Genomic DNA, 12,128 nt, shown 5'->3' with positions numbered 1-12,128 from the left:
CTGAGTGCAGAGGCTGGTGGGGTGGAAGGTGAGGACCATGGGAACTCTATCCTTGTTCTGTCCCAGAGAGAGGGGGTGAGATCAGAGCTACAGGAAATGGATGAGATGCAGCTAAGAGTTTCTTTTGCCTCCTTCCCAATTCTGGTGAAGGGTCTTCAACCTGAAACATTGTCTCTGTTTCTCTTCACCACATAGGCAGCCTGGCCTTCTGAGTATACCCAGCATTTTCATTTTATGGGTCTTGCACTCAAAATCCACAAGGTCACCTGCCCCCACTGACAATAATGCCCTCTGATAAGAAAGGTTCAGTGAGAGACCCTGGAAAATGTGAACCACTTCTCATGTCTCAGGACCCACCATTCAAAAAAAGCAGACATTGATGATGAAAGTCACCAGCACGTTCAATGTGCCAGCACTACCATGGATTGACTGAACAGAAGGTGTTTGAGAATCAAGAATCTCAGTCCTGAGATCTATACTACCTACCGCAGGGTGCTCAGGCCACTGAAACAATACCACCAATGCGGTCTCTCCTGAATTCTCCAACTTCACTAGGTGGACAAGCATTATTTTCCCCTAGGCCAACATCCCCAGTATTAAAGCCCAAATTTCACTCAATCAGCTCCCTTGCGTAGGCCATGTCATTCACTTGCCCGTCTCCTGATAAAGACACTACTCCGAGCTCTGGCACAGGAAGGAATTATCAAAGAAAAAATTCAAAGGATGTGTTTGTAACCTTGATAAAATGGAACATCCCCACCCATTCCTGGGAATCTCTGGTCCATGACCATATAGGATGGTATAAGAACCTCAAGTCTATGCATTACAAACACACAGACACTCAATGTAAGAAGAAGGAACATACTTCACAAACCATCTACCTATTACCGCTCATATCCTCCTCCAGTAGTCACCTTCTACCCCTGATCCTCTGCATAAGACTGCAGGACCAATGTTGGTCTCATCAGTCACCACCAAACCCACAAAACCATAGTGAAAGAAGTCATCCTCAATTCTGAGGCATTGCCTAAGAAGAGTACTATGCCGTAATATTCTAATTTAATATCTGTCAACATAAGTCTGATAGAACCTGAAACATCAAACCTCTTTCTCTCTGCACAGATGTTGTCTTTAATGTGGGGTTAGGTCCAGAATTTCCACTTGTGAGCTCCAGACCAAGACACATATCAGTTTCTCTGATACTGATAGCAAACAATACAATAACTGAAGTGACACTGTAAATGAAAAGTTTAAGTCATTAAAGCTTCCTCATCATGCCAGCACAGTGCTTTGCTGAGTTGAGCATCCTGAATTTGGAAATATCGTACCACTTGTTCATTGACACCGAGTCTAAATCCTGGAACTCCCTGCTCAACAGCACTGTAGGAGCACCCTTACTGCAAGAAATGTAGAGGTTCAAGGCACAGCTCACTCCCACCTTCTCAAGGGCATCTAGGAATGGGACTTAAATGCTAGTCTTGCCAGTGTTGTTCACATTGCTTAAGTGAATAAGCTAAAAAATTATATTTATGGTGGTCACTCATAATGGTTCCTGCCTCTGATCAATTCCTCATTTGGACTGGAATGAAAAGACCACAACTTTCCAAGTCTCCGAGTTCTGACATTCAGGAAACAAGGTTATCGGACTGAATCCTCTTACTACACTTAAGACCAAGCTGGTGAATATGCAAAGTGTAATGTAAACAAGTCCTGGACTGGATTCAATTCTTTCAACACAAATCTTGAATCAAGAATATACCATTGATATGAACTAGCAGTCAAATCAGAATAAAGAAAGCTAAGGCTTAGTAGCCATGAAAGTGCAAAGTGCATCTTCCAAAACAAGGTAATTGCAAAAGTCTTTGGAAAACACAGCAAAAAAAAATACACACAAAATGGAAATCAAAATCTTAACAGCCCTGTCAGAAATTGTAGAAAAAACTGACACTGTAGGCTGAATTATAAAATGTATGTACCTGGGGTGAGTTGGGTCACTAGATATGGAATAAGCTCTTGATGCTGCAGCATTCCTTCTTCCATACAGAAGATAAACTGTCTGGTTGGTGCACAGAGTTCTAATCTTAGTGGTACATTGAACAAGCATTAGTTCAACTTTCAGAGTCAACTGATTAATATTGCTCCAGTCATCCGTTACAAGAACATGAAATGCTGTGAAGATTGAAGCGATTGCTGGTGTGGGCATATCCCACCACAGGGTCTCAAATGCTCAAGGTTCATCTAAGGAGCCAAAGGCATCAGCTTCCACAGCAACTATTCTGGTTACCTATTAACTGTATCAGGGCTGTGGACTGACATTTTCCAGGAAGCAGCAAGGAAAACCTGTTTTCTTGCAAACATGATCATTTGTCTTTTAATCCTGATGTAGGGAATGGTCTTCACTGAATTTAATAGCCAGTGGGTGTCAAGTGAAAGCTATTTAAATATGGCCATATTGTATCTGGGGAACTGAGCTGAAAACTGGTCACAATGAGTGTCTCTTTACAGTCATTATTAATTGTATATTTTCTAATTGTCCACACTTTTAACAAGCACGATTCACTTTAATTAGATGATTGTAATTTGAGAAATGAAGTCACAGAAAGAGACAATGTCACACTTACTCTGCATTCACGGCACTTGGATTTCAAAGCTCTCTGACCTTCGGCAAGCTTCTGACCCCCATAGAGACATATAGCTGCAGAACCAAACATAATAGAATCCTGTTATACGCAATCTGTCAGATTAGAAAAAGAACTGTACATAATTACTTTGGCACACCGTCAGATATGATTATTACTGCCATAGTATATTAGTGGCAGCGTCCAGGAAAATGAAATGCAAAACGTTAATGTGAACAAAAAGAATTTTTGTCTTCCAGGAAGTAATTTGTAAAGAAACAATCCCACACTCAGCATCTACACTGTGCATTATATTTTCAGTGTCATGTTTAAATAGGGGTCAAATTGTTCAATTGTGCCTTGAATGAATGACCTGGGTTCAAGTAACAGTCTTGATGGACATTCACAACATCTTTCTCCTAAACAGTAGCTTGCATTGCTCAGTTGTGCTGGGATGACCGGCAGCGAATGGAGGACAAACACGCGGAAGGAGAGAAATACAATTACTAAATACACTATGTCATTAAGGACATCTTTCTATGCTCCTGACCTTTTTGTTATCTCAGAAACGTCTTTGACAGAGAACATAGACAAATCTGCAGTCATTTAACCTATTTGTTTATCTAGGGTCCAGGACAATAGACTGAAATAATAATAGTCTTGATTTATATCACCATTCCCTGAAAGAGTTCTGAAGTATGTCCTAAGGTGTCCTGGGATTTGGGACCATTGTGGATTAAATTTCAAGGCAATTCCAAAGCACCAGGATAACACAAAAATAACAAGCTCTTGGTTTGCCATTTTATTTCTGGCTGCCCTGCCATCCACGGTGACTGGGGAAAAATCAAGACAACCAGATAAAGGAGGAAAAATAATCGCCTTGCTGATCATGCTCAGGGTGTTAAAACAGGTACCACTGCAGCTTGTCCTGCTCACTCGGACATAAAGGGGCTCCTGATCCCAAGAGATGCCACAGAGAAGAACAATGATAGCCAGGACGAGGTGTGATGAATAACCCAGTAGGGTAACAGAATCATAGAAATTTACAGCAAAGAAAGGTGACATGGCCCATTATATCCATGCTGGCCAAAATCAAATGGTATGTTAATCCACTCCCCAACTCATGGTGCATAGCCTTTAGGTTATGGCTTCTGAAACGGTCATCCAAATACTTTTAATTGCCTCTGCCAGCCTTTCAAGCAGCCAATTTCAAACCTCTTTCCACCAACCGTTCACCCAAGTGAAAATAACTTTCGTTAACTTCACTGAAGTTTCCCACCCCTGGACCTTCTGTCACCTTTTCAAAAGGAAATTGAAAATAAAGTGCTTCTCACTAACACAAGACCTCAAGACTTCTTTAGGGTGCTTAATGGAATAAAGGAAACAGCCATAACCTGCATTTCATACAAATGTCTTAGTACAGTAAAATGTCCAAATACATTTCACATTAAATTTACAAAACGAATTATAATGTGCTCCCTAAATGGCTACTGAGAGAGAGGTTTTAAAGAAGATTTTAAAGGAGATAAGAGGGTAGAATAATGGAGAGGTTTGGTATGCGAATTCAAATACTAGCAAGAGAGGCCTGAGATTAAAACTGCGATGATCGTTTCTGGTAGTTATTTGGCTACTGTAAGTAAGTGGCAAATGAATCAAAAGGGAGTTGATAGGCAGAGAGAATAAGTTGTAGGGCTACAGAGAAATAAGGAGAAGGGCTATGGGACTGATGGGATTGCTCTGCTGGAAACCAGCATTGATCCAATGAGCTGAAAGACCTTCTTTTAGTAAGCAAGTCAGTCAGTCAAATGAAAGAGCAATACTTTCAAATAAGCCGAGATAAATCAACAATGGTTCAGAGTTCAGAGTTATAAATTGCAAATTTAGTCAATGCCGGATACATGTTCTTTATCCAAATGGAAATGACGAATTTGTTCAAGTTGTGAGGAAATTTGTTTGAGATAAGGCTACAGAACTGCTCTAACAAAAGGCCAGACTTTTAATGAGAAGATCACTCTAGGTGGTTCTGAAAGGCAAAATTAAATATGCTAAAGAGGCTCCTTCATCCAAACCAATTCTGTGATCTCATAAAGGGATCTGCAATCCCCACTTCCAGTGACACAGGTTTGCTTGATGCAGAAGACATGTCGGTCTTGAAGGCACAGCAAAACTTAACAGATTTGACAATGGCACTTTAGTCTGTGCAGAGGATCTGTAGAATTTTCAGATTTACCAGGGTAAAAGGTCATCCCATGTCACTGTGTCAAGGACACAGTATTGCAGAGCATTAGTATTTGGCTTTAATTGAATTTAATTGATTCAATCGAACCAAATTTCAGAGGTAGTGCATAATGGTCACCCTGTCCAATGTAACAGAATTAAGGCAAATAGTTTTGGATGAACTTCCACCATCTATTGGATGAAATATTGAATCAACATGCTGCTGGTCAGATCTTCAGGTAATCTAAAGGATTCTATGGTACTATTCAAAAAAAATGTTCTCCCGGTGTCTTGGAAAAATTGTGTGCCCCTTGATCACCAAACTGACCAAATGATTATTTATTTGTTGTCTGTAAATAAAGCCAATTGCAACCCCATACTAAATCATTTACTGTGAAATAGCTTTGTTAATTCTTTGGAGAAAGATGGCACTACATACATTTTAATTCTTTCAATAACTAATCACATTTAATCTTCCTAACATTTCAGTTCACACTATTTTTAGAAGAATGTCAATAATGCTTGCAAGGAATATCACAGGTGAGGGTTCCATTCACAAAATATCAATGTAAAGATCCCATTCATTTAATTCCAACTGTGATAAGTTGTACATACTATTTTGTTTAACAATATTATCCAAAAACAGGTAAAATGATAAGACACTGTCATGCATTCATAAATGGGAAATTGAAAGAGATTGTAGGACCTGAGGACTAAATTTCAGATCAAGTGGGAACAATGGGGAAATGTGGAGAACTGCATCTGCTTTTAGAATAAGATAAATAACATTGAAATGGTTCATTTTCTGGATCAATTTATGCTTGAGAAAGTGAGCCAATGCAGTTCATCACTTTTGTTCAGTAGACAACAGGTATGAATTCCAATTTAAGACATCCAAATACTCACAAGTATAATCACAATATCACTATTCATTAAATAATTGCTGAATATAATAGAAACATTTATATTGGAAAAGAACACAAAAAGTACTGCTCTGAGTGTTCAAGTTAATGCACACAGAATATATTACACATGAACATTGCCACTCAGAATGGAGTCTACAATCACTGTTACTGGGTAATAAGAGGTGCAATTAAAGGACAGTATATGGTGATGTTCTATGCTACTTTCATGCACTTACAATCAATATGTACTGTTAACTAAGTGCTACCTTGGCAATTCTAGTGACAGCTTGCTTTTTCACACAGTTAACATGTATAAAAAATATGCCTGACTGGATTTTCTTTGAATTATACTGGTGAGGACGAATCACTGCACAAGAGTTTTTGCTGCATTATCTCTATGCAAACTGAAGTTAATTCTCTAAATTGAAGGAATTTATTTATTTTGTGATTACTTAGAAAGCTATCAACATTGCCCCATTATAATGGTGAAAGGAAGGAAACACCAGATCTGTTAATGATCTCAGCAGATCCTCTTAGTCAGCTGTGGTAATCAAATAAAAGGATACACTAGACGGTGTCTAATTTTGCAAAATCAATTAATTTGAAAAGGATAGTGAAGAGGTACCTGAACATCCCATAATTAAAAGCAATTCACTAGAGACACAAATTATAATATTCCAGCAGTGAAACAGGAAATTTGGAAGAGGAAAGTTGACAAAGCTCTCCTCACATCATGGAGTAATGCTGAACAAGAGTGTGGGTCACAAGGTGCACCCTGCAACTCTATGGCTATCGGCAATGCATAATCCTGTCTGTTGCAGCTTCTTGGCATGAGTAGAGCTTTCCAAAGCCCTGCAGAATGCTAGGAGGCAAGTTAACAAAGCAGTGCAGAGGAGATTTAATGCAAAACTAATACTCACTTTAAAAATGTTGTATATAAAAAATATCAAGTAGTAATTCCTTTATTTTGGGAGTATTTGTGCTGATGTTAAATCCCTTTGTTTATCTGTATGCCTATTGAATAAAGGTAATGAAAATACCAACACTGCTCACCCTAATTTTGACTAGATGCAGGCAAAAGCCTGATGAGCTGTGAAGATTCTTCTGCAAACACCATATTTCAAAATTAAATGTCATACTTTTCCTCCCTAAACCACCCTTTAAGATGCTCTTTCAAAATTACCTCTTTGGCAAAGTTTTCGTTCATCTGTTCCAATGTGACATGGTATCGTGCTTTATAGGTTAATGCTTCTGTGAAATGCCTAGGGATGTTCCACTACATTAAAGATTGTAATGAGGCAAAATGAAAATTGTGCAAGGGAAAAAATGTAATTATGATGTGCTGTAATCTTCAGGTAGCTAATGTTAGTGATATAAGAGTCATAGTGTTGTTTAGCATTTAGAAATAAAATGTAGGTATTGTTAGGACCACACTTCTGCTGTTCCATGAAATAGAGAAGTAAAATGCCCCTTCTTTGTAATAGGTCATAGATATAATATGCTAAATTCAAAGGGAGTAATTATAAAAGCTTCAGTGACACATCTAAAATTAGTGGGCAAGTGTAGCATTTTGCACCAAAACCAAAATTTCCAATCTCATCCATGATCTAAACCATTTATGCACAACCTCCATGTATAAATGTCAGACCAAGTGCATGAGACAAGGAATAATTATATGATAAAAAATATTAATCAAACAATGAATCACATTAAATAAAGCCCTATGATACAAATGTCTCTCCAATAAAGTACAAGGAAAGAACAGCAGAACAGAGGGAGAAGGAGACTGAAAACACAAGAATAAACTTCTTGATAAATGTGGGTTTGTGTTAATCCAATTCCATTAGGAGATACCTTAATCATTTTGATAAATCACGGCAAGCGATAAAACTGAAATAAGCATTGATAAACGTGTAGTTTCCTTTGATTGAGCGCAGGGAAAATTCAGGGCTACAATGTCCTGACAGTGATCTTACAGACATTAATATTTCATCCATAGTGATTAAATTTGGTAAGAAGGCCAATTGCTTGGAATTAAATCAGGGTTGGGATTGGCAACAATCAGAAGCAACATGTTGCTTTGCATTAGCAAAGTATAGATGTCCTGACCAATAGAACTGGTTCAGCAATCATATCACACCCAGAGCAAAGATTATGTATTTACAATAGGTTATGTTAGCCTAGTAACCTACCTTTTTATTCCATCAAAAAGATTGCTTAGGTTTAGTTCTCTTTAGTACATCCATGGCTTATTTTCTATATTTTCTATTAAAATCAAGAGCTAGGTAGAGTAGAAAGATACATTGTTTTGATCACAAAACACAGTTTATTGAAGTTACTTGGTTTTTTTAAATCACTTATAATATTGAAATCCAGTCTTGCCTGTTGTACTGAGAAGGCATTCGGTTTCTACATGTGTGATCATATATAACTCGATTTGTGATAGGGATATACCTCACATGGGTCAGGGTATTGATTTCCAATGTCTCACAGGCTACTGAGTGACACTACTGCACACACACCAAAATAAATTATTCTATTTTATACATAAATGCAATACCCAATATTAGAAGGAAGTATTATTCTCTGCCGAAAGGAAGAAAGTAGGACAGGTCCCACGGTACACATGATCTATTTCCTCAATGACTTTTTCCTCGAAGGTTACTAGCAGTTTAGGTTTGCATCATGTCTTCCCTGGCTCTGTCGGAGTACATCACATGCGTTACAAGGATTAGAGGCTCCCTCAACACTACAAGGTTCATTCAGACTGGCAGAATCATTCATAGGATGGACCCAGATTTGCTCATTAATTAATATTGAGATCTCCCAGTGGAAGCTAAGATAAAATGCTGGAAATCGCTTTAAAATCACTTTTAAACACACCTCCCATGTTTACATCATCAAAACTGAGCAAACAACAATATAAAACTCCAAATAGACCATTAGATCTTAAAAAGTTTGCTGTGAATGCTTCTAAGACATGAATATGGAAATTCATTTGTTCTGACAACACATTCCAAAAGAATGTTACTGGTTGTTTGCAATGACTCAGCCAGTCAAATGAAAGGATGTTAGCTATGGGAGTAGGACTTACTCTATGCATGATTCAGTTTCACCTTAACTGTTCTTTAGTCTTTGTTCCACTTCCCTGATACCCCTACCAAAAGGCTTCATCCATCTCAGCACCGTGTGTGCTCCTTTGTAATGTTCTCCAAACAGAGTTTGATCAACAAGTTGGATACAGAAGTCATTGGGGTGTGATATTTCTATTTAATTTTGAATACAAGAAAAAATACATTATCAGACTATAATAAGCTTTTATTTTTGACTTGATGGAAGTTACAGAAAGGAAGTATAATTGAAACAATGTAAAGTCTAACTTGAGTTTTATTTATTTGAAGACTGTAATCACTGGGTACTGATGGTCATAAGGGTGAAACTCTTGGTTCCAAGATTCTTATTTTTATGCAATGGATAGTCAGAAATCACCATCACCAAAATCACACTGTGGTACATTTTGCAGGAACTCAATCTAGCCCCATCTTGGGCAATACAAGCTAACATCTCCATGGCAACATTTAAAGATTGTTCAGTATTATCACGGAAATACTAACCTGAAAGCAATATTTTAAAAGAATCATATTCAAGTCCTTTTGAATGAGGACATTTTCATCTATTTGCTATTTCTCATGTGCTACAGGATATGAAGTATTATTTAATTTAGTAAAATTGGAAATCAAAATAGAAGCCTGCACAGCAACAATATTTATTTGAAACTCTATCAGGGTCATGTGTGAAAAAAGTTTTATTTTCCCGAATTACAATTTATGTAAACCAACTGTAACGCATGTTACCCTGTTCCCATTAAGCATCCTGGGAAAGTGACCTCTAATGGTCTTTCTATGCTTCAAAGTGCTAATCTTACCAGCTGGAGAGCAGTAAGGTGCATTCAGCATTTATCACCTTACTTTGGCCTTCTTTGGGATACTTTCACATGGCAAGTGGAGTTGAGATTATTGCTCAGGTTATCCCAGCCCAGTTAGCTTGAACTTGCCAAGCAGTGGTTGGATGGGAGCAATGATGGAGACAGGAGATTCAATCTGCCAGATCTCCATTTGTAATATATCCTGCCGTAGGTAACAGGGGCACCTTGCTAATGGATGGGTATATCGCATTATGAGAGTGAAGCATGTATACCACCCAATGCACCTTCAATAATTAAATCCACAGCATCACTGAACAAGCCACTCTTGGGAATCAACATTGATGTGGGCAGCACAGGGAACATTTAAAAATTAATTGCACTAAAAGCCTTTGCCACAATAGGTAATATTTCCAACAGGCCCCACAGCCCTCTCTCTAATGGCAAGCAGAAGTCACATTAATCACATACCTTAATTTCAAAAAACAGAATATCAAAGCTTGTCCAAAAAGAGAAAGTGCTCCAATTTCTTGCAATGACATTTCTCAGATTTGCTGAAAATACAGATTAATTACCAAGACCTAGATTCTAGATAAAATTAACACAGCTTGTAAAATCTACAACACTGTGTGAAACTTTGAGTAGCAAAGTTTACGGAATCAGTGCCAGGAGAATTAGCTGCACTGAAATCAGATATGGCAATTGCACAATAAATGGTGGAATTTCAGTTCGGGGCTAGGATAAAACTGTTGGATATTTGGAGGAATTTTAACTACAGGCCAGTTTCAAGCAGGTAGAAACTGGGGCATGAATCAGGGCACTAAATCATTTCATCAATCCAGCCTTGAGCTATTGTAACTCCCAATGATCATACCAAAACAGGCTCTAAACCTGTGAGCCATCAGGCCAGGTATCACTGGAGGAAGTTAAGCGTCACTGGAGTCATAATGATTTCATTGGACATGGTTGCTCATTTTATTTTAAAATCAAAGTCTTGCTTCTGTTCCTTGAAATAAAAGGGCTCAATTGAGACAGGTGTGGGGGGGGGGGGTGCCATGTTACAGTATTCTTCGTAAGCTTTTCAGGTCAATTCCACCCCATTACCACCATATGGATGGGATTTAACTCACCTATAATATTTCTATTTCAGTGGTTGTACCAGGCGAACTACAATATTATTGAAACTTTCATTACCTGATATCATTGGCTAAATCTGATGAGCTGCAAGCGAGTTACATTGGAACCCTAGCCAATATTTGTTCATTAGTTAACATCATTAAAATAGATTACTACTTACTAGGACACAAGAGGACAGTCCACCCATTAGATCCATACCATAGCAGAGCAATCCCACCAGAACCAATCCTCCTCTCCTCATCTCCCCGTCACCCTTCAACTTCATCCCACTTACCGATACTCAGTGAGGATTTACAATGGCAGAACAATACAGTTAACCTACCAGCACATCTTTGGGATTTGGGAAAACCACAGTAGAAACCCAGGTGATCACATGGAGAATGGACAAACTCCACAAGGGCAGCACCCAGGTTGGTTCCTGGAGCTGTGGGGCAGCGGCACTAACTGTTTGGCTCTGATGCCACGCAAACCACAGTACTGTTTGTGGAATCTTGCTGTGTGAAAATGGTTTGTTGGAATTTCTACATTACAACACTGACTACACTTCAAACAATGTAACAATAGCTGCAAAGCACTGTGGTGTGCTCTGAATGGGACTTTAGAAAGGTGCCATGTTAATACAATTCTCTTTTTTGACTGGGATGAGGTTAGAAGTGAGAGATTGTTGGGGGGGGGGGGGTGGGGGGAGGGGTGAGATATCCAGAGTTGGCAACACAAGAGTGGTCAATAGTAGCAGGCTAGGAGCAGCTATAAGGAAATCCTTAACCACTGTTCACCACTAGTTAACAACACAACATTAATGCAGCGTTTGTGGAGAATACTCATTGATTTCTCAATTTTTGAGAATGTCTAGCAAGATTGTGATAAACTGTTAGAAACACAAGGCAATGATCCACTGCAAGTTTTCTTGGTTACATTGAGAAGTACTTTTAATTAATGCTCTGTGATTATTTCAGATTGCATATGGCTGATTCACAAATCTCAGGAAATCCCACTGTGCTATTCTACTGAACTGAGGAACCTTTTTATTCAAATCATAGTCAATTTAAAAAGTACTAAGTCAGCTTGAAACTTACAAAAGAGAAAAGAGAAAAATTCCAATAAACCGGTATGAATTAATAACATCAGCTTCAAGAGAAAACCACTTAAAATTTCCTTAGAAATTTTGGCTTAACTTTTAGTCTTACAGCCTTTTTATAATTTCAAGTTCTCTTTGAGCTACAAAGACAAATATTTCCAGTGAATGATTTTGTGAGTACCCATTCACTTTTGATTCTTTATTTTCTAATCAAAATGAGATCTGAAATGAAGTTCCATCATTTCTGATGA

At 38.2% G+C, this 12,128-nt stretch overlaps 1 protein-coding gene across 4 annotated transcripts in view; it reads right to left on the bottom strand.

Annotated features, from left to right (window-relative positions):
* LOC127577901 (protein kinase C-binding protein NELL1-like) overlaps nt 1-12,128 on the bottom strand; it is a 626,741-nt gene that overhangs the window by 476,961 nt on the left and 137,652 nt on the right. For all 4 annotated transcript variants that reach the window (XM_052029546.1, XM_052029549.1, XM_052029547.1 and 1 more), the window contains exon 10: nt 2,622-2,695. In XM_052029546.1, the coding sequence (XP_051885506.1) occupies nt 2,622-2,695 (74 nt within the window). The remainder of the gene's footprint in view (nt 1-2,621; nt 2,696-12,128) is intronic.

Source organism: Pristis pectinata, chromosome 14, assembly GCF_009764475.1.
Source record: "Pristis pectinata isolate sPriPec2 chromosome 14, sPriPec2.1.pri, whole genome shotgun sequence".
NCBI classification, from domain to species: Eukaryota; Metazoa; Chordata; class Chondrichthyes; order Rhinopristiformes; family Pristidae; genus Pristis; species Pristis pectinata.
The sequence above is the reverse complement of the archived record's forward strand: the minus strand, read 5'-3'. Positions and strand labels throughout refer to the sequence as shown.